Source organism: Clarias gariepinus, chromosome 26 (genome assembly GCF_024256425.1).
Source record: "Clarias gariepinus isolate MV-2021 ecotype Netherlands chromosome 26, CGAR_prim_01v2, whole genome shotgun sequence".
NCBI lineage: Eukaryota > Metazoa > Chordata > Actinopteri > Siluriformes > Clariidae > Clarias > Clarias gariepinus.
The window spans coordinates 5,077,123-5,103,640 of record NC_071125.1 but is presented as its reverse complement, the minus strand read 5'-3'; the positions used below and the strand labels follow the sequence as shown (position 1 = coordinate 5,103,640).

At 38.2% G+C, this 26,518-nt stretch overlaps 2 protein-coding genes across 3 annotated transcripts; both read left to right on the top strand.

Annotated features, from left to right (window-relative positions):
- Positions 1 to 2,641: 2,641 nt before the first annotated feature.
- LOC128513836 (free fatty acid receptor 3-like) lies at positions 2,642 to 6,633 on the top strand. Its single transcript, XM_053487386.1, has 2 exons — positions 2,642 to 2,669; positions 5,636 to 6,633. The coding sequence occupies exon 2, from the start codon at positions 5,653 to 5,655 to the stop codon at positions 6,631 to 6,633; it is 981 nt and encodes a 326-aa protein (XP_053343361.1). The 5' UTR covers positions 2,642 to 2,669; positions 5,636 to 5,652.
- Positions 6,634 to 6,637: 4 nt separating this feature from the next.
- LOC128513995 (free fatty acid receptor 3-like) lies at positions 6,638 to 26,273 on the top strand. Of its 2 annotated transcripts, XM_053487604.1 has the most exons (3): positions 6,638 to 7,235; positions 21,187 to 21,270; positions 23,387 to 26,273. In XM_053487604.1, exon 3 carries the CDS (start codon positions 23,410 to 23,412, stop codon positions 24,376 to 24,378), a length of 969 nt encoding a protein of 322 aa, XP_053343579.1. In that variant the 5' UTR covers positions 6,638 to 7,235; positions 21,187 to 21,270; positions 23,387 to 23,409; the 3' UTR covers positions 24,379 to 26,273. The 2 variants fall into 2 exon arrangements, with proteins under 2 accessions (XP_053343579.1, XP_053343580.1); XM_053487605.1 differs by lacking the exon at positions 21,187 to 21,270.
- Positions 26,274 to 26,518: the final 245 nt, after the last annotated feature.

The following is a 26,518-nucleotide window of genomic DNA, read 5'->3' as shown; positions in this document are numbered from 1 at the left end:
TTTTGTCCATTCCTCATTGCAAAATTGCTCAAGCTCAGTCAGACTGGACACAATTAAGTGCCACATTGTTTTGGTCTATCACAATAAAATACCTTTATTTTTGTGGTTGTTACATGACAAAATGTGGAAAAGTTCAAAGGGTGTGATTACTTTTGAAAAGCACTGTATATAAAGAGCTGCTCTCTTTTCTGGCATACAAACTGGCATGCCTTTTCTTTAACTTTTAATTTTGTGGTGGAACACTTACGTTTGAAAATCAAATTTGTTTTCGTATTAATTGAATATTAAATTCCTAGAAAACAGGAAAGTTTGCTTAAGAAATTATTTAAATGCTGTAATTATTGCTGCAGTAGCTCATATACAGTTCACTGATAATCTTCAATGACAAGTGAAAAATGTCTCCATTGTCATGAGTGTGTACATTTCCGCAAGTGTTCTGTAATACTCCTGAGGTTAAGTCTGTTCTGAGAGATGCTTTAGATCTACGTGATTATTACTGAGCAGAACTAAGAAGGCCTCCTGCTGAAAAACCTAAAAGAGGAAGTAAGTGTTGTGTTTTTCTTGTGTGTATCATTGCCAATTTTTTATATAGAACCCTAGACAACATTTTGACCAAACATGACATGTCAAGATCATGTGTTATCACGAACAACATCATTGTAAGTTGCTTTTTATTATATTCTTTGGATTGCATTAATTTAATGTTTAACACTTTAGGCTCACTTTTTATAAGTAAAGCCCTCAAGGGAGTGGTGTATAGGGAAATGATCAAATAAGCCATGATAGGGTTCTGGTTCTGTGACCAGACATAAAGCAGCGTCACTGTTACTACCCAAAAATTGATCGATTTCTAATAAAAGCACACCGCAAAGTGGTTTTCATTTCACAGAAGTCATTTTGTCACTGATTATTATCCGTTATCAACTTCAGAACAATACATCATACTTTTAATTGACATATACTGCAGTTACTGTACATTCAATCTTGTAGAAACAAATTAATTCCTATAGACTTTACATTATAACAATCAAGAACATTCTCTCATTAACCACTCTCTCTTTAAAAAAAAAAAAAAGACATATTGTAAAATGCACGGAACGAAACCATCGCTTATCTTGTAACATTGAAACCAACATCCTGAAGAATTTCCTGTTGCATTGAAAAAAACTAAACCATCTGTTACAAATAACAAAAACTGAAACTCCTTCCAGGAATGCTAACTAAATATGTTCCTAGTCAAAACGTCATCCTCTTAACAAGTTTGTAGTTGTTTGTTAAATAACAACACAGATAACGTAGATTATGTAGCGCTTTCAAAGAATATAAATTACCCATACTGTGCCAAAGTATTGAACCCACCTCATTTAAGTTAAAGTATGTCGATTAAATTGAAGAAATCGGACCAAATGTTTTACTGTGACAGGCCGCACTAGGGCATAAAGATAAAGATAGTTTAAAAATGGGTTGTTTACGAAAGAAACTTAGCAGCAGCCTCATTTCCCCTCTCGTCTGTTTCAGCCGCTCAGTATTCAGCATCATCAGTATACAGTACTCATCACTGGCCAGATCATCTGTTATCATCTGCACCTGTTTCTCACTGGTTCATGCCTTAAGTTAGGTGAATCTTTACGCTTGAAAGACTCATACTGTATGTCACTGTGAGGCTTAACAAACAAAAACATTCCTCTGAAACTGCTCAGGTACAGGGACTGGACTGTACATGAGAGACGAAAAAAGTCCTTCATGAAGCCTGGATATCTGTTCCTCAAGACTATATTAACCCTACTTTTCCATTGCAGAAAACAAAAACTCCATGCATGTTGTTTTAGTCAAGACCTTTATAATTATTCTACCATCATCACTTACAGTAGCAAAGAGTTTTGGCGCTGTGATTACATTTCCATCTTTTCCGCACGTCGGTCCTCGCATAGTCAAACTGCATAGGTGGGATAACAGAGGATAGGATAGGAATAACAGAGGGGGCGGGTTTTCAGGGGCGGGGCTTGTAGGACGACTCTCACACACACACACACACTAATGGATTAAAAATGTCTGTTGTATGCCTTACAAATAACATAAATTGTCTGAATAACGGATGACATTTTTCGAAATAATAATAACTAAATAACTGAGTAAATAAATGGCGGACATAACACGTTAGATTACTCGTTACATCAAAAAAGTAATCCAAGTACTCTAACGCGTTACACCCAACACTGCTGACCAATCAGAGTTCATATGAAGGATATATGAGAATGCAGGCTGTTGTGCCATATCCTATGCGCTGCCTTTGTCATTTTTAAACTGATTTTTTGAACCACTGCACATTGTCTGTCTTCTTTAAACTCCTGTTTCTCCATCATATTGGAGGTGATTCAAATATTTATGTATTTTTTTTCATTTAAGTGTTACTTTTGGTAATTCCTAAGTACTACTTTATTTGCTACTGGGTATTGTCTATTTTGTACAAAATCTTGTTTATGCATAATGAATGCTAAGGAAAAAAAAGACATTTGTAAAAAAATGCAATCAGTTTGGTAAACAGTGAAGCAAGCATTTCGTCTTTCCTGTGTGTTGATCTTTAACTTACAACATTGGTAAAGTGCACACACAACAGTAAAATCTCAGACAAACTAAAATCTCCCCACGCAGACAAGCAAAGGTAAGAGGTACGAGTATGTAGTTATTTTTTTGTATTACTGTATGAGGTGTTACTTTGGGAATATAAAAATCCAGTTTAATAATAATAAGAATAAGAATAAGAATAAGTATTGCACTTTGTGCTTCTTATCATAAATCATCATTCTATACCATGTCTTAGTTTTCGTCTTTGAATTTTATATGGTTGATTTTTTTTAAATAACAAAAAAATGAATACTGTAAAGTAATACTGCATATACTTAGGCATTGCTAAGCCTATTGTAACCTATATAAAAATATAATAAAGTAATATATTGTACCTATGTAAAAGAAAAAATGAAAATAGTAATTTATTGGCTTATTAGTTGCTAAATAATATGGCAGCAACTGTGACAGCAACAATTTGGTAGAAGAAAATAAGGTAAAACACTTGTAAGTGGGAAATAATGCTTGACTGAAGGCCTAAAATTTTTTATAAATGCATAGCACGAACTCATGAACCACAAAAAAAAAAAAAATCTTGTTACTGTAGATAACAAGATTGCAACATTGGTCTTAAAAGGATGGCGATTGCAAGGTTGGTCACAGCTCAAAAACTGTACAGCATTTTAATTTAAGCACGACATATTTTCTTTGCCTATGCCTACTAAGACCTTTGCTTAGTACTGTAGTTGTCAAAACCAATGGTTACTAAAAGTGTAAACCAGGCTTAAATAATATTATTGCCTTTATAATCATCAGTAGTAAGTATAGGCAAAAGTTATGGGTGGGCCAATACACCACTCCCATGTATCATATAATATAATATTATTTTAATGTATGAAATAATAATGATGAATTAAAATGACTAGTACTTATAAAATGGTTGGATTACTTGTTTCAATGTAATTAGCATGCAAAGAATAACACCTTCAAGTCTTTGCAAGCATGCAGCAGTAGCCGTGGAGCAAGCACTTACACAATGAATTGAAAAGGAAGAGTAAAAGACCAAACAACATTTTAAAAAAAGATAATTTAAGCGGAAAAAAGAGAAAAATCTCTTCCAAGCAGGAGGTATGCTAATTCTACCACTATGGCCCTATTACTCATAAATAGAAAAAAAAAAAAAAAACTATCACTGTCTTAGCTGAACTGTAGCTGAAGCTAGCTTGGCTAACAAGTACATTTGGAGATAGAGTTGTTTCAATATGTCATTTCCTCATAAAATTAAAGTGAAGCAGCCTATTTGAAAAAAAAAGTTTGAGGATGATAAGCAACAGTGTAACTTGCTAGTGATCAAGTACTGTACTGTAACTAGCAAGTTAAGTAAATTGTAATATATTGCTAATACAGTAATTAGCAAAAAGGATCAAACCAGCATAAAGTGTAACTAGCCATCTTTTGTGCATTTTCCGTCCCACATTCTATCAAAATTCCTAATATATATACACTCACCTAAAGGATTATTAGGAACACCTGTGTAATTTCTCATTAATGCAATTATCTAATCAACCAATCACATGGCAGTTGCTTCAATGCATTTAGGGGTGTGGTCCTGGTCAAGACAATCTCCTGAACTCCAAACTGAATGTTAGAATGGGAAAGAAAGGTGATTTAAGCAATTTTGAGCGTGGCATGGTTGTTGGTGCCAGACGGGCCGGTCTGAGTATTTCACAATCTGCTCAGTTACTGGGATTTTCACGCACAACCATTTCTAGGGTTTACTAAGAATGGTGTAAAAAGGGAAAAACATCCAGTATGCGGCAGTCCTGTGGGTGAAAATGCCTTGTTGATGCTAGAGGTCAGAGGAGAATGGGCCGACTGATTCAAGCTGATAGAAGAGCAACTTTGACTGAAATAACCACTCGTTACAACCAAGGTATGCAGCAAAGCATTTTTGAAGCCACAACACGCACAACCTTGAGGCGGATGGGCTACAACAGCAGAAGACCCCACCGGGTACCACTCATCGCCACTACAAATAGGAAAAATTTGCACGAGCTCACCAAAATTGGGCAGTTGAAGACTGGAAAAATGTTGCCTAGTCTGATGAGTCTCGATTTCCGTTGAGACATTCAAATGGTAGAGTCAGAATTTGGCGTAAACAGAATGAGAACATGGATCCATCATGCCTTGTTACCACTGTGCAGGCTGGTGGTGGGGGTGTTATGGTGTGGGGGATGTTTTCTTGGCACACTTTAGGCCCCTTAGTGCCAATTGGGCATCGTTTAAATGCCACGAGCTACCTGAGCATTGTTTCTGACCATGTCCATCCCTTTATGACCACCATGTACCCAACCTCTACTGATGGCTACTTCCAGCAGGATAATGCACCATGTCACAAAGCTCGAATCGTTTCAAATTGGTTTTTTGAACATGACCGTGAGTTCACTGTACTAAAATGGCCCCCACAATCACCAGATCTCAACTCAATAGAGCATCTTTGGGATGTGGTGTAACGGGAGCTTCGTGCCCTGGATGTGCATCCCACAAATCTCCATCAACCGCAAGATGCTATCCTATCAATATGGGCCAACATTTCTAAAGAATGCTTTCAGCACCTTGTTGAATCAATGCCACGTGCAGTTCTGAAGGCGAAAGGGGGTCAATCACCATATTAGTATGGTGTTCCTAATAATCCTTTAGGTTAGTGTGTGTGTATATATATATATATATATATATATATACACACACAGTACAGGCCTGTACTGTATATATAAACAATCACTGTCTTAGCTGAACTGTAAGCTACCTCGGCTAACAAGTACATTTGGAGATAAAATTGTTTCAATATGTCTTTTCCCAATACAGTAAAATTGAAGTGAAGCAGCTTATTTGAGAAAAAAAAAAGTGTAACTTACTAGTGATCAAGTACTGTAACTAGCAAGTTAAGTAAACTGCTGTTTGTAACTGCTAATACAGTAAGAAGCAAAAAGGAGCAAACTAGCATAAAGTGTAACTAGCCATCTTTTGTGCATTTTCTGTCCCACATTCTAATATTCTTATATATTTCCAGAGCTCTACAAATCAACCATGTACTGGACAAAACCACTTAGCGATTTGATACTGACGGTAGACAGCATTACCCTAATGATTGGCCTCCCTGCCAACCTGCTGACTCTCTACACCTTTGTTCGGAGGATAAAACAACAAGCTATGCCCCTTGATGTGATCCTGCTTAGCCTCACCATCTCGGACCTGCTCACCCTCATCTTCCTCCCAATCCGCATGAAAGAGGCGGCTGACATGAAATGGACCTTGAGTTATTTCCTGTGTCCTCTGAAGAGATATGTCATGTACACCACCATCTATACCAGCACCTTACTTTTAACAGCTATTAGTGTGGAGCGCTATCTGGGAGTGGCCTTTCCCATTAAGTACAAACAAAAACAAAATCTCCGGAGTGCCACGGTGGCTGCTGTCTTATTTTGGGTGGTAACCATGGCCCATTGTAGCTTTGTCTACATTGTGCAGCAGTATGAAAAGAACAATAATGACACCCATGCTGTGCTATTGTCCAGGAACTCTTGCTACACGATGTTTAATGATAAGCAGTTGAAGATCATTTTGCCGTTCCGCCTAGAGTTGTTCATTGTGCTTTTCTGCATACCTTTTATCATCTGCAGCTTTTGCTATATCAGATTAATTCTTATCCTTTCCCGGTTACCTAACTTCAACCCTAAGAAGCGCTGCAGGGCCATTGGGCTTGCCCTAGTCACGTTCCTGGTCTTCATCATTTGCTTCCTGCCTTTTAATGTGTCTCATCTGGTGGGTTTTATTAAATGGCATAGCCCCAGCTGGACAGTGTACACTTTGCTACCCATCACGTTCAATGCCTGCTTGGATCCCTTCATCTTTTATTTTTCCTCTTCAGCGCTCCGAGAGACTTTTAGTCAAATCTTAGGGGGACTCGTCAACAGGCTTAAAGTATCCAGCTTCGGGAGATTGTTCAAATGCTCTACAGTTGAGAAGGGATTACAAAATTCCAGGGACAGTGTTCAATTGACTTTCTGACTGGAAACAAGTTCAGATTCATACTGTATTGTGGCTCTGCTTATCAGAATGTAAAGGGGGAAACCTAACAGCTGTTGATAAAGCAAAGGGTAAAGCATTGTTTATCTGTAAGGTGTAAAAAGTAACAATTTCCTTCTGCCAAAGAAGACTTAAAGCACAGTAGGGTTATGAGACTGTAAGCCACAGTAAAACATTTCAATTGTGAAAACGGCAGTACGTCCGTGAATGAGAGGTTTTTACTTTTAGAACTATCTTCTGTTATACTATATAATCAAAAGTCCTGGTTTGACTAGAACCTCTCTCATAAAAAAAAGGAAGAAGAAATAGGGCCTTTTTAAAAGGTGGATTTATGTATTTTCACTTTGAGTGTGGGGAGAGGCAAAAAATGTGTCAGTTATGTGGCATGTGTCACTTCCTGAAATGCCATGACGAAAGTCTATTCTGTAGCGTCATTTATATGCGTGATGCACAACAGGCAGTCAAATTACATATGGACATGGACAGAAGATTTTAACTGTATTTCACATTCGCTAATCGTTATATACAGTAGGGCACTTGAGCAAATTCTGGAGACATCAGAGCCAAGAGTTGAATTAACAAAGGTAAGAAGTCCTTAGGTTTATTCATGTACATTAGTATTACATTCCATATTAATGTATTATTTGTATAATCACAATTATATATATATACACATGTGCGCTTAATTTTTGGAAACATTTCAGAAATAAACCTCTTAATGTGTGATCATCATGTTATCAGATTATAATCTGAATTTGCTCAGACAGGTTGAAATAAAACGAGTGGAATTTTAATGACAATGAGAAAGGCTTGTCCCTAATTGGTCTATATTGTCGAATCTATTAATGCATTCCTCAAATGATTGTGTATATCTTTGCCTTATACACTAAAACAGTCTCATTCTAAGTTTTTATATACTGTACATTCTCTAGATCAGGGACTAATAATAACAACTAAAAATAATAATATATTTTATGTAATAATAATAATAATAATAATAACAGATTGAGAAAAATTTAACAAGTAATTAAATTCTGCCTAAAGAAAGGCTGTTGTATAAGCAGAGGATGGACAGGTCTGCTCAGAGGATGGTCAGGTATTCTCCATAAACAAAAGCGTTGGCTGACATAAGCTTTATAACAAGAAAGGAATTAATATTATCAGAACTTACATATCTGGGATAACTGGGATACTGTATGTCAGCAAGGCTTACAGTTCTGAAAGAAATGTCCCAACAGGGCCATCTACGTGTGTAGATGTGTAAGGTACCAAGTAAATGTCATAGACACACGCAAGTTGGGCATGTCTTGCACTTTAACCACTTTTGCAACAGGGACTCTCCGAGGGTTTTGCCATAAAGCCATTATACAGTATGTCTTATTCTAAAATAAGCCATACAAATATAATTACAAGCCATACAAATATAATTTTTTACCATTATACCTTAAAGGTAAAAAATATCTTGAATCTAGTTAAATTTATCAAAATTATTAATCTTCTTGACATAAGATTTTAACAAACCAAATATAAGATTATTAAGGCTATTTCTAGGCAAAGTCTACTTTTATTTTTTAATAAAAACATACATTTATTGTTCTATTGGCAGAAAACCTTGATTATTTGAAGAAATAAATGTTTAAAACTCACTAGCGACCTACTGTGCAGTATTTCCTCTGGACCATATTCTTCCCAGACAGTAAAGCCTGGCTATATACAGTACAGTACAGTAGATAATTTATTTGCCTCATCGCTAGGAGTCAAGCAGAGTCCAAATGAGCAAGAGTAACAGTCAACATCTTGGATACACCTTCTAAATAAATGTTTTTTTTGTTTTGTGATCTACTTTCTATATTCCGGAACAATACTAAAGATTTCAAAACTATGAAATAACAAATATGGCATTAGGTAATTAAGTAACAACAACAACAGTCAGATTATTTATTTTATGTTTCTTTTTAACTTAGGTCAAAAGAGGTCATTAAGATTACATTAAGGTCAGCTGTTCTGGAATAGTTCTTGCAAAAATTGTATCGTCAAGTGCATTTGCAAAACCATGATGAAACTGGCTTTCATAAAGACGATTCCCAGAAAGCAAGACCAAAACCAAAAGTTTATTTAGAGTTATCAGCCTTGAAAAGCACCAATTAGATTAGAGTTGTTGAGAAGGATTAATAGAGCATAAGTTAGCAGTGTTACTCTTTATGTTCAGTTTGCAGACTTATTCGCCTGTAACAGGTTTGAATAAAAGTTACAGATGTTGATTTTTACAATGCCTTTCCATAAGAGCTAGCACACTGGAAAAACTGTACATTTTCCTGCCTCACTTTTCAAACTTGTAACCTACTGTACCTGTAGTGAATTAAAAAAATTTATATTTTCTGTTGCAAAGTTTTGACATTAGTTTTACTTTTTATTGAATCTTATCAAATCCATTCTTGGAAATAAATGACATTAAACTAACTGCAGGGGATCCTGCTAATCTGCTGGGACTCTACATCTTCATTTAAAAGATCAAGCAGCAGTCTATCCCTATCAACCTGTTCTTGCTCAGCCTCACCATCTAAGATCTGATCGTCCTCTTCTTACTTTTCTTCTGTATGACATAGACATGACTGACATGAAATTTCTGGGTGGTTTCTCTGGCCCATTACAGTTTACATTTAGGCATTTGGCAGACGCTCTTATCCAGAACGACTTACATTTTTATCTCATTACACATCTGAGCAGTTAAGGGTTAAGGGTCTTGCTCAAGGGCCCAACAGTGGCAACTTGGTGGTTGTGGGGTTTGAACCTGGGATCTTCTGAACTGTCGTCCAATGCCTTATCCACTAAGCTACTCCTGGCCCAGTTTGGTCTTTATTGTTCGGTAATACAAACTCAATGACACCGTCCCTGATTTATCTGACAGTGGACTGTGCGATTACAAGTTTAGGGAAGAAAAATAAACGAAAAAGTTAAGCCTGTCAAATTTTCACTACGTTACATTACAATTAAATCCTGCTCTTCACACACCCCAGCATAAGACATCAGACTTAGAGCACTAGGGTCAGCCATAATACATTGCTCCTGGAGCAGACAGGATTGAGGGCCATGCTTGCATGCATTTGCAGCTTGGTGGAGCTGGGGCTTGATCTGCTGACCTTGTGTGACCCAGTAACCGAGATCCTTAACCTGCTAGTTTTTTAAAGCCTTTTTTCGTCTCTATTCGGTATTGTTCTTCATGCTTCTCTACATTCCATTTATCACCTGCTGCTTCATGAAATTCACTGGCTACCTGGTATCAACCCTCAGGAGTGTTTCAGGGAATTTGGGCTTGCCTGAGCCAGCCTCCAGGTATTCATCATCTGCTTCATGCCTTACAATGAGTCTCATGTAGTGGGTTTGTATTGGATGGTACAATCTTGGCTAGAGAATGTATGCATTGCTCACCAACACCTTTAATGCCTGTTTGGACACCCTCATTTTTTATTTCTGCTCTTCAGTTCTCCAGGGTACTTGCAATCATTTGAAAAGCAGACTCATCAATCAGATACAGCCTTTCTATTCTATTAAAGATTGCATAGCTGTCCCCAGTTAAACTGCACACAGCATAAAAATGGCATATGAAAGGCATGTTGAGTCTTGAATTGGATTGTCACTGTGAATGTATTTGCTAGAATGTTATACAGAACTCTTGGTAGACCAGTAGTCTAGCCCTTATACTCACCCATTAAAGTTCACTGAAATCCATATTGTATATCAACTGGTTTAATGAAGTTAAACTTTCCTTTTGTTTAAGTCAAATTAATGTCCATTTATGCAAATCAATACAGCTAAAATAGGTTTGTGCCGTAATGTCCCTTAAGGTACCCTCAGTGGTGTTAATAAATAAATAAAAAGCTAGTAATGTCTCTATTTTGATTACCATGTAAATGTATAGTTAAAAAATTGGTAGAGAATGTTATGCAAAAGTCACAAATTAAAGAGGAAAAAACGAAATACAAAAAGTAAGGAATCAATCCAGTTTTATTATTATTATAGACATAAGAGCATGTTAACTTAAATCAGTACTACTTGTTTAAACTGCGATTAAAAAAAGAAGAAATTTCATGAAGGCATAAAGCAGATTCATATTTATAAAGACTTAAAGCACAGTATGATAATGAGACTCTTAACCGCAGTGAAACTTTTGAATGGTGCAAACATTTAAAAGAAGGCTGTATTTCTGTGAATGACAATCCGATCCAGTTTACAGTTCAGGGGCCCACTACTGTCATTCCTGTGAAAATTTAAAGTGAAATGCTCACAGGGAAAATGGCCTGGTTTAATAACCACAGGTGTTCTGTTTTTGCAGGACAATGCACAACCTCATATTGCCCACTGCACAAGTTGCACATTACAGGAACTTGCATCTATACTTAGGCAATTGTCAGACACTCTCATCCAGAGCGACTTACAAAAGTGCTTTGAAGTTTCCGTCATTAGATCGATCCTGGGTTACTACAGGGTTACATTGGGTTACTGGGTTACTAACTAAATACCATCACTCAAACAACGCTGAAAAGTTTTTTTTTTTTTTTGTGGAATTAACCTAAATATCGAAACAGATGGGTCTTTAGTCATTGTTTAAAGATGACTCAGCTGTACAGGTATCTAGAGGAAGTTGTATCTTGACCACATACTTCACAGGAACTTGGCCACATCACATTGCTACATGTCCAGTACAGTCGTGTTTTTCAAATATTTAGGCCATTAAAGGAGTTCCTGGGAGGCCAGTGATTCAGACATGAAGCAGGCAATTTAAATATGGCTCCGGCATACTGGGAAAACTTCTTTCTACCATTATGGTTTCCAAGCACTAGTGAAACACTAGGATAAGTGCTTTAGTGTAGCAGGTGCCTATATAGAGGAATTACGGTAGTTTTGCCTCTTTTAGTTATAAAAATGGTTTCTCTAGGTTCATTGACTGTGGGCAGCATTGGTACTGTAGGGGGACCAGATGACAGGCTTGGAAATCAGCCTATGTTACCATTATCATTGTTGTATTCCTTTGAGATTCAGGTAGTAAAAAATCCATGGGTATATGCGAGCAGTGGTGTCAGGGAATATCGGATAACTGCTATAGAGTTGTATGTACTGTACCACATACTTTACAGGAATGAAAAAAACACCAACAGAATTTGTTCGTGACTCAATTATGAGTTCTCTATATACCAGGACATTCAGAGTTGTGAAAACCTCTGCTGTTAGATTTGGGACATTATGTCCAGTGTGTGGAGCTATAGTGCAACTGAGAGGAACGATAGCTGGAATTAATTCCTCCATTGCAGATTCTTCAAAGAGCATCCATTATCATGTTCTTGCATCCAGGTCGGTAACTCAGACTGAATTTGAAACAACTGAAGCACCTGCCCATCTAAGCTTAATGAAAATAAAGTCTATTTGTGTATTTAACTTATTCTACATTAACAGTGAAAATGAAAAAAAAGAATTATGAGGGAATATGTGCTGCTTGGCTAGGAATAGCTAGGAACTCATGGTATCCAACATCATGACTGCTTTTCTGCAGAATTTTAACTGCATGGATACATTTGTTGGGGGCTGCTATGTTTTTGTTCTAAGATCCCTCCTAGGATCCTTTCTGAAACATCTACTGCTACTTCAAAGGGTAAGCCTGGACCTGGATGATGAAGAAATGGAGTGCTGGTAAATTTGTTTTTAGGATGTTCAATGCACTGGGGCTTTCTTCCTTCATTTTAAGGTTCTTGAGATTTGCTCTGAACCAGAACTTAAGAAGAGCAGCCAAGGATTTGAACTCATGAAAATCAAACAACAGTCTTAAGAATCTTCACAGTTCTTTGATGTATAAAGTCATGATTATTGCATTACTGCTTTAACTCTCTCATACTGTACACCTTACCTCTTTGGGTGTCTCTGGTGTATCCAAGACTCATATTTCGTGAATAATAATTCGATAATGAGTATCAGTGTATCATCATAACATTAATTGATTAATGTTAAGACTTAACGATCAGTGAAGATGTGGTTCTGTCATGTTTTTATTTGTTTTTGAATTTTTTTCTGTGCAAAAACCCAGAACCAGTGGAACAGCTGAGAATAAAACAGGTTTCCATCCAGTGCCTAAGTGGTCCCCGGGATTTTGAGAGATCCCTGATATTTTTGCTATTTTTTTTGTTAAAACGACATATGTTTAATATGTTGCAACCTTTTTTCCTTTTACAAAATTTAAAAAGCAATGTTGTGCAAAGTAACTAAGAAACTCTTCCCATAAATGTTAAATTAATGGCTGCTTACAGAAAGTCTCATCATACCAACTGTCCTCTTTACTGTAGATTCTATACATATTCATATACTGATATACTCGTTGTGCAATACATTCACTCTTATAATTCTAATATTAGGACAAGCATTTTTAAGTACAACCCATGGTTTGGTCAGAATCTAGAATTGAAAAGAGCTATAAAAAATCCACTTAAACAATGTGCTGATATGGCTTTGTACAGTATGTGTGAAATTTCTTATGAAATTTCTCATGAATTTCGTCATGAACTGACGTCTACAGATAAAGCACATTGGAATGATGATAAGACACATCTCTCTGTGGAATCCGTACATATAATCCTTTATGAACACCACTTGCACATTAGTTGGCTGGGAGTTATTGTCCAGCCCTCACTTCAATGTGATTTCAGTGGAGACCAGTGTTTCAGAAATGAAGCATGGTTTCGGAGTACTGAGAAAAACTTTCTACCTTGATGCTATACAAGCACTAGTGGATGATGATGAAACATTGGGATAAGTGCATTAGTGTTGCAGGGGATAACAAAGCAGTAGTTCCTAACCTTTTCTCCTTGGAGCCCCCTGTTGGCATCTAAGAAAAGCTGAGCCCCTTTTAAAAACTGCCAGGTTGAGAACCTATAGAGAAAAAAAGAGTTTTCTCTCATAACTGTCGTGTTATTCTACACAATCAAATCTGTTCTGTATAACTAACATTGTACTCTTGTTGTGTCATATGTGTTTAATTGCAATCTTCGTCTTTAATCTAAGAAGCGCCTCACTTATCGGGTGTGCATTCACTTCCTAAATAGAAGTGAAGATCCTTGCTATTTATGTACATTGTCTGCTACTCATGAGTCACCAAGGGCGTGTGATCTGAAGACCAAAGATGCTGGAAGGAAGCATTTGCATATCGAGTTAAGGGAGGGTACTCATGTGAAACAATCCAAATGATAAAACTGTATTTTTTAATCACAGTAGAAACATCAGCCTTCTCTTCTTTGATTAATTGTTTACTCATCAGATATTGTCCTGTTTTTTTATCCTGTTTTCATTTTTAATTTTTTTCTTGCTGATTTGTCATCCACAAAATATCTAACATGGTAAAGCTTAGTCTTGAGTAATCTCACATGGATAAAATGATCTCTTCAGATGACGACCTGAAGTACGTAACTTAGCATGCTGGTACTGTATGCTCTCTCTTCTCTTTGAAGAGAGAGGCTTTTAATTATTTTAGTAAAATCTCTGATTTTTTAAAATCTTTTATTCCAGTCACTTTCGCTGATACAATGCCATATTTCAGTGCACAATCAGCTGCTGATTGTTTCCCTGGATTTAACAACAATTGTTGGTCTCCTGCTTGTCTCTTTGAATTTAAATTCTCATTCAGACTGAGCAAACAAGCTAAAATCTGAAGTCACCTATTTTTATTTATTTATGTAATTTTAATCTATTTTTCTTTTTTGGGGCAGGGGTGACCAGTTCACTAGAATAAAAAATGTCTTGTCCTATACTACTACTACTTCTTCTATTAAAAAATAGTAGTAAATATTAAAAATATTTGTATTGGAATACCAAATTTTACCTTAATAATTCGGCTCCAGGACGAATTAAATTCGTAGGCCAAGGTTCCACTGTACTTCAGTTTATTTGCTTGTTATAGCTTAAATTCAGTGTAAAGGTCATAGTCGTGTATTGTAATGCCTACATTCTATACATTTGTCGGTTCTTAAAATTTGCTCTTAACTCATATTCACCTAGTTTTAATCGTGGATACTTTTTTGCTTTTACTCCACTACATCTTAAAACAAATATTTGTAATTTTTATTCCACCACATTTTTGCACGACATTTGCCTTATATAATAAGAGTGGCGTGTTGTATTCGAAGAGGTAATCTTTGCATTAACCTCTGCCTGATTGACAGATTTGCCTTCCCTAAACATGTAGCGGGCGACTAAAATCAGGAGTGCAGACAGTTGCAGAAAGAAATGAAACAGAATGTTTGCAATCAGGAAGCAGAAAACCCTAGTAATGTTAAACGTTTAACAGAGACATAGTCCCTAACAAGTTTACAGAAATCCGAATGTGTAGAACTAGATCCATAATGAGCCAGCCAAAGGGGACAGTGGTGGTCAAAATTTTCAGAATTTACATTCAGAAGAAGAGGAATCAGACTTTGAAGTGGAACCCATCCTCTTCTGGGTGACGTTGGATGGCGGGATTATAAATCGTTATAGTATGCAGCTATGGATGGACAAATGCAATCAGTGCTAAATTATCCACTTACAGTACTAATGTCCAAGCAAGACCAAATCAATGCATTTGGTCTGTAAAGCTGTGATGAAAATCACATCATAGCAACACTATTAATTACTAAGAAAATATGCCACGGGGCACTGAACCTAATTCACTAAACAACATTAGTGGAGCCAGAGGTGGACGTGCAAAACTTACTTTTGCTCAAACATGAGGAGTAGCAGTGGCACCAAGAAAAAGGTTTGCCTGATTTGACCTAGCATTCTAAGAATGAGCTATTGAGAACTGCTGAATTTTATGTAGGAAGTAAAAACACTTAAGGATGTGCTTGTCCCTGTAGGAAGATGATTCAAAGTTGGTTGGCTAGTGTACTGTGGCTACAGCTTTTACCTTTCTGTAGGTAATTAGTTCCCTTTTAAAGGCTACACTCGATGCTGCGAGAAAGCGCTATAGGAACATCTTTTTGTGTTGCCGGGTGTGAAGCACCCACTAAACATTGGACGTCGGATAGACGTGCAGATCATGTCTATATTGGGTCCGTCGGTCCATGACCAATTCTGGACATCTATTCGACGTCCAAACTAGGTCCACTATTTGGACGTCCAACCATGACTCAACTTGGACAGTAAATGTGTTTTACAAAATAGAGCCTATCAACATACGATTATACATATGAATACAGATTATTTATAAACTAACAATATTTATTATCTGTATGACTATTTATTCATTTGGTAGACCATATATATATATATATATATATATATATATATATATATTTTACATTTTCCTGTTTCCCTAACAGTTTTTATTTTATTTAAAGTAGCCTATGTTAAGGTATTTAAATTTTTATTTTATATTGTATTGTGGCCTAGGCGGGGCGGCGGCTAACGACCATCATGCATTGCAGGAGGGTTTCTGTGTGTTTACCATGTTGGGGAAGTCAACATTAGACGTGCGGTAGACGTCGAAAATGACATTGCACAGTGGGCATGTGTGTGTCAAACACGCCAAATTTTGGCATATATAACCCACGGTCAGGTGACGTCATCTGATGAAGCGCACCTGCAGGTTATAAATAGGAGTGAACCGGAAACATTCCTCAGATCTTTTTGTCTTTAAAGGACCAAATATTGTGTTTGCATGTGATGTGTGCAAGCGAATTTAAAAGTATTAACTCACTGATATGGTGAAGTTTGTTAGGAGATCCATGCCTCCGCTCTTTCGGAGCCCGATTTCCACACCATTGTTTCGGCGCATTCCTGGGTTAAACAGTGCAATCTGGCCGACGTGCACGAGACGGGAATCCCCCTTTCTCTTGCGTCCTCGCCGGATCAGGAAGTTTTCCGTCCACTTCTCAAGCGCTCTGGTGCTTCTTGTGAATGGATAGGAAAGACTTACTCTCGCTTCCGCAGGTAAGTAACACATGCGATCGAGCGATCGCGTTTAGTATTTGGCCGCGGAAGCGGGATTTTCCAAAGCGCTCGGAAAAAAAAACTAAAACGACAGATTGGCCGGGGGGAGGAGCCTCGAAAAAAACGGCGCTCTCTCTCTCTCTTCTTTCTTGGCAACCTTCATGACGAGTTAACTCTTTCATGGAATAGCCTTATTCATCCCGTGTTTTCGTGCCATCATCTTCGAATTATTCGAATGTTGTTGATGCGAAGGCATGGTTATATGATGATGTCACAGTTAGAAGAGACGCTTGGGCTATCTCTCCCCTGGGACATCATCCTGCCTAAAAAGAAGCATACACTCCCCACCAAGCTGTGTAGACTGACATCTTCCCTGGTTCAGTCAGCTGATCAGGCTGGTGCTCTACTGCACACCATGGCGGTTTTGCAAGCTTACGAGGCTGACCTGCTGACCTGCTGACTTGAGCAATGGCGGGGCTCTACAACGTCGTTCCTGGAATTACGCTGAGCCACAGACCTGTCTCTTCGTGCAACAAAGCAGACGGTCCATGCTGTTGGCTGTTTATGGCTGTGATGGTGTTTCGCAGAGTTACCTGTGGCTAAATCTCATGGGAGAATCAAGGATAAGGATCGTGCATTCCTCCTTGATGCCCCTCTGGCATGTTTTGCGACGCTGTTAACGTGTTAAGGTTCGGGCGGCGAAATCATATGAACAAGCCTTCGGGAAAGTCCTTCCCCGCCATGCTCAAGTTGGGACTGTCGGCCACTCAGCCCCGACCAGGTCTGACTCTTGCGAGGCGCTAAAAGCAGGAATAGAGCGTTATGAGCCGGGCACCCACTGGTGTTTCGGACAACACCGGTCTACAAGAAATGTTAGTTTTTCGGTTTTTCCTTGCCATGTTCAGGATGCCGAACAGCTAATACTCTATCCCCCCCCCAGTCTAACCGCAAAGACTCTGCCCCTTTCCAAGAAACTGGCAGTGTGAAAGCTACTGCCAAGTATATCTCCTTGGGTACTGAGCACTGTAGTGAGAGCTACAGGATCCAGTTCTCACATTGCCTTCCGCGTTTTAACGGCGTGGTTTCCACTTCCGTGAAACCGGAAAGTGCGAATCTGCTGACTCTGGAGTTAGACGTTCCTGGGAATAGGGGCCATAGAACATGTTCCTCTACCAGGCAAAAAGTCAGGCTACCACAGTCGTTTTTTTTCTTGGTTTCCAAAAGGACCCGGGGGCATTTTGGTCTAGCTAACCCGCAGATTAGACGACTAGCTATGCTGGCTCAGTATCAGTAGCTAGCGCTTCGACATCAGGATGTCATCCTAGCTCATCTCTGTTCCTGGATTGAGACTCAACGCCATAAAAGCGTTCTCTTTCCTGCTCAGAACACAACATTTTGGGTGTCACCTAGGATGTGATTGCAATGCGGGCACAGGGGTCTCCTGCGCGTGTCAAATCCATTTCAACACCCTGAAGGAAACCATGCTAGGCCAGAAAGTGACTGTTCATAACTTTCAGATATTTTTAGGTCTCATGGCAGCTGGCCCACGGTGATACCTTTGGGCCTCTGCACATGAGATTGTTTCAGTTGTGGCAAAAATCAAGGGGATTGTACTTAGGGCCAATCCCCAGAGGCAAATAAGGGTTACGCGCCAAGGGCTTTGTACCCTTTCTATGTGGTTCAGACCCCGGTGGACAACACTACGGTAGTCTTGTACATAATTGCCAGGGCGTACTGTGCTCGTGCCGCTTGAATAGCTAGTGCACCAGGTTCCCCTTGGGGGCACAGGACAAGTTCCTGTCCCGCAGGGCGATGTACATTATAGCTAAAATCCAGGGGATAACTCTAGGGCCAATCCCCGGAGGCAAATATGGGTTAAGCGCCAGGTGGCTTCATACCCTTTCTATGTGGTTCAGATCCCGGTTTCTGACTTTGGGTCCCACTCTACGTGCATCCTTTTGTCGTCACAGATGCTAACGACAGACGCTTCCCTCACGGGCTGGGGTGCGGTCTTAGATGGCCGTCCAGCCTAAGGGAGCTGGAGAGGCCATCTTCTCGCGTGGCACATCAATTGCCCCGAACTGATAGCTTTATTTTGGCCCTGAAACACCTCCTCCAGTAGTTGAGAGGCTACCATGCCCTAGTGCGACTGGACGACACTAGGGTAGTCTCGTACATAATCGCCGGGGCAAACTGTGCTAGTGCCGCTTGAATGAGCTAGCGCACCTGTTCTGTTTTGGGCACAGGGCAAATCCCTGTCCCTCAGGGCGATGTACATTTTGGCCCATAATCGCCAGAGTGCACTGTGCTGCGCTGCTTCAATAAGCTAGCGCACCAGTTTCTGCTTTGGGCACAGGATGAGTTTCTGTCCCTTAAGGCAATTTACACTTCAGGGCATATGGAGCCCTGGTACCTTCAACGCACTAGAAGAACGTATGCCCTCAAGGAGAGGGTATTTAAAAGTGGTGCATGGCGGAACATGTAGACCCAGTCCAATGCCGAATTGTTTCAGTGCTGGAGTTCTGCAAGAAGTTACTCGGGCTTATGCCCTAGTACCCTTGGAATTTAAGTAGCCGCTATTTCGGCTTGTCAAGTTCTGACAGATGGGGACTGGTTGACACCCCTCCCAAACTACTAGAGTCAGCGCCTGTCTGGCTTCTGACCCCTTATTACAATCACTTTTGGAGATCTGCAGGCTTCCCTTCCTGCCTAGACTTAGTCCCTGGGCTCGTCAGAGCTATTCAGCATCCTCACCCGAACTATTTTCATTCTTGACCATGCACCCAGTTTCCTCGAAGCCTTCTGTCCTCCGCCTTTTACAGCTCCGGAGCAGGATAGGTTTCACTTACTATCTTTAGTACGCACTCTTCAGATTTACGTCCACCGCACTAGCTAGTGCCGTAAGTCAGAGCAGCCTTTTTCATCACATCAGGAAAAGATGCTATTGCCCTAGCCTACAAGGCGTGTGGTCTCACTTCGCCTAGAGGAATCTGGGCTCATCCAACCAGGGGGATTGCCTCATCTATTGCGCTGGCAAGAGGGTTTCCCCTGCAGCAAGTGTGTCATGCGGCAGGTTGGTCCTTTCTGACCAAGATTCTATAGTCTGGATGTTCATGTTACTCCGGGCTCACAGGTCCTGGAGTCAGCCTCCCAGAGATTGTTCTGAGACCTCCTCTGCCTTTGTGCACACACGCTTCACAACCTTGGGGTCCAGACACTTGCAGTGCGGCGACGTTGGTATTCTCGTTCCCATAGCGTTTTCCACACTGCACTGCCTGGACGTCCTTTTTAGACAAAATTGATCTGAGGAATGTTTCCGGTTCACTCCTATTCATAACCTGCAGGTGCGCTTCATCAGATGACGTCACCGAGGTTATATATGCCAAAATTTGGCGTGTTTGACACACACATGCTTCACAACCGGCAACACAAAAAGATGTTCCCATAGCGTTTTTACGCAGCACCTTGTTCCCGCCTTTTCAGGGAATAGGGTTACACCAAAGTAACCCGAGATGTTTTCAGCAACCATGGCTTTTTTTTTTTTTGTTAAAACAACATATGAAATATGTTTTATCTTTTTTCCCCTGTTTCTAAATTTAAAAAGCAATGTTGTGCAATGTAACTGAGAAACTCTTCCCATAAATGTTAAATAAATGCCTGCTTACAGAAAGTCTCATCATACCAACTGTCCTCCATAGATTCTATACAAACTCATATACTAATATGCTCATTGTGCAATACAGTACATTAGCTCTAATAATTTAAATATTTAAAAAAACATTTTAAGTACAACCTACAGTTTGGTCAGAATCTAGAATTTAAAAGCTGTAAAAAATTATAATTTAAACAATGTTCTAATATGGCTTTGCATGCATGAAATTTCTCATGAAATTTCTTGTGAAACTGAGTGAAACCAATTGACATCTACAGATGAAGCACATTGGAATGATGATGAGACACATCTGTCTGTGGAATCTGTACATATAATTATTAATGAACACCACTTGCACATTACAGGAACTCGGCTGGGAGTTATTGCCACATGCCGCGTATAGTCCAGACCTCACTCCAAATGATTTCCGTGGAGACCAGTGTTTCAGAAATGAAGCATGGTTCTGAAGTACTGAGAAAAACTTTCTACCTTTATGCTATACAAGCACTAGTAAAACATTGGGATAAGTGCATTGGTGTAGCAGGGGATTATAAAGCAGTGGTTCCGAACCTTTTCTCCTTGGAGCCCCCTGTTTGCAATTAAGAAAAGCTGAGCCCCTTTTAAAAACCGCCAGGTTAAGAACAAAAAAAGGAATAACTGCCCTGTTATTCTACACAATCAAATCCGTTTTGTATAACTAACATTGCACTCTTGCTGTGTCATATGTGTTTAATGGTAATCTTCGTCTTTAATCTAAGAAGCACCTCACCTATAGCGTGTGCATTCACTTCCGGGAAAGCCTGTGAGTAAGTCTATTCTGTAAAGCATATGACATGAAAAAAATGGCAAAAACTGATGATTAAATACCAGACATTCAGGCGATGTCTCTGGTGTGTTAAAGAGGATGTACTGTAACTGCTTCTTCTTTTTTTTAGTGTGTTTCAACACTGGCAAATTAAGCACTTATCAGTTGTTTTGGACCCATCTGAGCGTAAATAACATCGCACAGAATAACAAAGGTAAGCAGATCTAGGGTTTGTTCATTAAACTCATGGCTACGTCCAATTAAAAAATTAACAAAAGTAATCAGATTTATTTATAAAAAACTTAATTTTGAAATTTGCTGGCTGAAGTTCACAGAATTGATAACCAGTACAGAAGTCCTGAAGCATTTACTCCAATATTTAAAACTTACAAATTATTGGACTCTTCATGTGTGATCAGAAAACCTGTTTAAACATAATCTGAATTTGTCCTGAGCAGTTAAATCAGTGGAATATATATATAAAAAATTGGAGATACTTGCATGTAATTGGTTTACTTTAGAATAACTATTGTTGCATTTGTAATATGTTTTTCTTAGCCTCATTTCTTAGCTTTTAATATAAAAATTATTCTAATACTTCATCTACTATAATTTCTGCATTAAAATAATTTTTGGATGCAATCTTAAAACTAGGTAGGAGCTGTAATGCATTTCTATCACTCACATTGATAGAAATAAACTCAAACATGTGCCTTAGCTTTCAGCTTACTTAAGACAAATGTTCAAAGTGAAGTGTTTATTAAAGGTTTAACATCTTGCTAAAAAAAACAAAAAAAACATAGAATAACTCCTGTCATACTGTTATATTATAGATTTTTTTTTTTTTTAGTAACATTCTACAACATTCTCTTATTCTCTTAAATTGCTGATGTCTCATAGTTTTTCTTTTCCAAAAGAGAAGCGTTTTATTATGATGATAAACTTTAACCGCTGAACTTCAGCAGCTTAAATTGCTGATGTCTAATAGTTTAAAAGTCACACATTTTGCTGCACACTTCTTGATTAATTAAATATTTTAGATTACCACTATTTTTTTTTTTTTATTACTAGGCACACATAATGTTTCACTCTTTAAAGTTCTTTCTTTTTCTGGACGAACCCTTAAATACGACCCTAAAACAGAACCCATCTCCTGCCCCTTGATAAAGATTTTTAAGTTAACTTATTTAAGAAGAACGCTTACCAATACAACTAAGCCTTTAAAGTATCTGCTTTCTAAGATAACTCTTTTCTTTGGGAAATGCATTAGGAACCGTTAAGGATGTAAAATATCATTTGAGGAGTGCTTTTTTATGGGAATGTATTAAACACTGTCAGTGATCTTCTTATCGTCTTATTTGGATCGCATTGAAAATTAAGAACCATTGAAGAGTGTGGTAGATTTAAGGATCTTTTGACTGATACTGGCTGCACAACTGTCTGCACAGCAAGGCTGAGGGGTGAAAGTCTATTTAGTAACTTCACACATGTCATCTGTATTGTTTTTTAGGACAGTTAATGTAAATCCTTGACACATTCTAGGTATTAAAAAATAATTCCAAATCCTATTGGAGTAAGGAGATCATGGTGACACACCAGGTAGTGTTGTCACCTACTGTAACAACTCCAGAGTGCTCACTATGGTCAGCTTTCTACTCTTAATTGCCCAAAGATGTTGATGTGTGAATACCTGTGATAGACTGTATATACTCTGGATCCACCAGATAAAAGTGAGTCAGAATACGTTGAACAAATGGAGTCTTGGATTTCTTGTCCTCCAAAAACGTGTTTCGCTGATTGGAAAACCCTTTTTTGGATGATCCTACATAGAACCTTTAAGGAATTGAAAGCCCTGACTGTAATGGTGTGATGATGTTATTTCTAAAGTGTGTAAAAGGAGCTTAATGTTTTATATAGACTGAGCTTCTTACAAAAAAAATCATTCTGTAACGCTCTGGCAGCACAAAGTCTTTTTCTAAAAGTAAGCCTCTTGTGGAATTCTGAGCTGCTTTCAAATGAAGGGAAATTCTTCTTTTCAGTAATTGCACGTCTTTAGCTTCAGAGGTTTGCTAATTGGTTGTCATTCAGTATTTGAGAGTTTCTCTCTGTTTCAAAAAAGAAACAAATTTAGCAGTTTTGGCTGGAAGTAATGGATTTTAAATTACTGTGTTAGTAACTTAGAATATAGAACTAACATGAAGTAGAACTGCTCTTCAAGCTAAAGTATTTACTCTTTTGTCTTTCAGGTCTAAATAATGTAGGGTGGCAATTGTTAACTGAAATGGAGAGAACAATATTTTCTATTAAAATTAAACTGTTTCTCCTTACAGGAAGATTGGGTTAAAAGTCAACCATGAAGTGGAAGGACAATCCTGAACTAAGCAATTTGGTCCTGGCGGTGGATGGTATCACACTGATCACCGGCCTTCCTGCCAACCTGGTGGCTCTCTACACCTTTGTTCAAAAAGTGAGGCATCGACCTACGCCCATTGACGTGCTCTTGCTCAGCCTCACAATATCAGACCTGATCTTCCTTTTCTTTCTTATGTTCCGTATGAAAGAAGCTGCCGACATGGACTGGACCCTTCCGCAGTTTCTCTGTCCTCTTTCGGGATTCTTCTTTTACACAACCATTTATAACAGCACGTTTCTCTTGACGGCTATCAGTGTGGAGCGCTATCTAGGAGTGGCCTTTCCAATCAAGTACAAACTCAAACGACATCCACGAAACGCTGTGATTGCCAGTGCCATATTCTGGATGGTTTCCATGGCTCATTGCAGTATTGTCTATATTATTCAGTACTACAAACCCAGTGAGGTAAATAATACCTGCTATGACGAGTTTAGCGTCGAACAGTTGAAAATTCTTTTGCCTGTCCGTTTGGAATTGTTTGCTGTGCTGTTCTGTATACCTTTCATCATCTGCTGCTTCTGCTACGTGAAATTCATCCACATTCTCTCCCGCTTACCCAACATTAAAGCTAAGAAGCGTTTCAGGGCCATCGGGCTTGCCCTAGCCACCCTCCTGGTCTTTATCATCTGCTTCATGCCTTACAATGTGTCCCATGTTGTGGGTTTTATTCAAAATGCCAGTCCTGACTGGAGAGCGTATGCCCTGCTCCCCAGCACCCTGAATGCCTGTTTGGACCCTCTGATTTTTTATTTCACCTCTTCAGCACTTCGGGCAACTGTAAAAAAGCTGATATATGGATCCAACAAGCGGATGCATCCTTCCTGCTGCCGGAAATTGCTCAACTGTCCCAAGTTGAGCTGTATTGCACGTGAAGAAAGCACACAGAGTTCTAATGACTCTACTCTCTAGAGCTTACAAATTTAATTACAGATATATGGGGATAACTAGATAATTACACACACACACACACATACACACACATATTTTAAAGGGTCAAGTTAACCAATAATTTAACTAAAGTAGCTTACTGATGCTGATAAACAACAGCTAAGGGTGTACTGTAAGTCAGCCAAATACAGGATTTTAATTGTTATATATATCTTCAGCTTCAATGACTCTTCGATGTCTACACTGATAACCAGAAGATATTCCTAAGCTGATGATGCACCAAAGGCAGCACAATGGCTTAGTGGTTAGGACTGTGGCCTCGCACCTCTATGGTTGAGAGTTTGGGTCTGTATGTGTGGAGTTTGCATGTTTTCCCCATGCTTGATAGGTTTTCTCCCACAGTCCAAAGACATACAGATTAGGTTAACAGGTTGTCACCCTGTCCATGGTTTTTCCCATGACCCTGTATAGAATAAGTGCTATAGAAGACGGGTGATTAGGCCCCAAAAGTTGAACAAACATATTTAGCTGTAGCTTCAGTAGTTTCTGAAAATATTAATCTATGCTTTTTTGGCCACTTGTTGTTTGTCCAACTTTTCTCTGCAGATCAACCCAAATCACTTGGTCCTTACTTTAATCATAATAGGCCCATAGTGTTTATACCAAAACAACGACCGTCAAATCTGTAATTTGTTTGTATAGGGATAGCACTGTGTCTACCCAATAAACGTAAATATTGTCTTCTATTTACTGTAGATCAGAATAGCATTATTGGGCAAACACCATGGAATGTAATAAACAATGAATGTAAAAACACTGAATGTAGGAAAACTGTTATAAAAAACTGTTTTCTTCTTCTTTAAATTATAAGCTACAGTATTTATAGACGTTTATTTAAATATAGAAAGACTGGAATTTTTGCAACATTTATTTATAGTTTTTTTTCTTTTTTGTTACTTTTCTGTTTTTTTTTTAAAAGCAATTAAGCTACATTTCATCAATTAGTAGCTTGCCTTCCTTGCATTATTATGATACTAAAATTCTGCTGCACTATTTGTAAATTATTATTTTTTTTTTATTCACCTTGTATATCTATTTTTTTCTTTTCCCCCTTGTTCTTTTTCTAAGTTATTCCACAAATTATTGGTACAGGTTTAATTTCAAATGCCTTTCCTGCTGCAACCTACTCATTTCTCTAGGCTTCGGACTGGCATGGAGGATGCTCTGTATCTTAGTGGCTGAGTACTGTTTATGGGCAGTTTATGGGCACAGGGTCAAACAATAGTGGCAACCTGGCAATAATGATGTTCAAACCTAAACCCTCAAATCAGCAGGGAAAAAATGGCATGAAAAAATGTAAGAAACTGAAGATTTTATGTTACATAAATTAGCATTATTTAATACCATATTCAGTGATTCTTCTTCATAATAATAATAATTATTATTATTAATAATAATCTATTGTATTATTCCAATCTAGTGATGGAAAAATATTATGCCTATTGTATATTATGTACATTCCTCTGAGTTTTAAATGTTGCATTAGGTTAAAAAAATGAATATGGTATCCAATGTATATTTGATAAAAACATTTTAATCAAAGCGACCTGTAGGTAATAGGTTTAATTGCCTTTAAAGGTATGTGTGTGTGTGTTTTTTAATGATTACTATAATTGTTGTTAAAAAATTGTTGAATTTAGCATTTTGGATAAATAATGGCATTTCTAAAACAATGGCAAAGTCTATAATTAGAAGGTTTGGAGTTTAAGTCCCAGCATTGCCAAAGAGTGCCAGAGGCAGTTGAACCAGAACCTTCAAAGAGAATGTGCTTAGGTACAGAGTTGTGCCATTGCAAATAAGGAATGTATTTAAATGTATTCTGTTTGAACAACTGCTGTAAATTAATAAAGTTTTTTTGTTTATCTGTTTGTGAAGGTCATTACTATTGGCTCATGAAAATGCGGATGAAAGCAGAACTGGTTAGCACTGTGTAAGGACAAAGTGAAGAAATAATAGTAATAATAATAATAATGTCTAATTCTTACCATTAAACAAGCTCAAAAAGTCAAAGTCATTTCACTTAAAAAGTTGTCAATTACTATGTATATAATTTTACATGCAGATCTTATAAGGTAGTATAGACCATCTTTAAAAAGGATGT

Excerpts from the sequence above, each read along its gene's own strand:
- LOC128513836 (XM_053487386.1), top strand. The coding sequence starts at position 5,653 with ATGTACTGGACAAAACCACTTAGCGATTTGATACTGACGGTAGACAGC.
- LOC128513995 (XM_053487605.1), top strand. The coding sequence starts at position 23,410 with ATGAAGTGGAAGGACAATCCTGAACTAAGCAATTTGGTCCTGGCGGTG.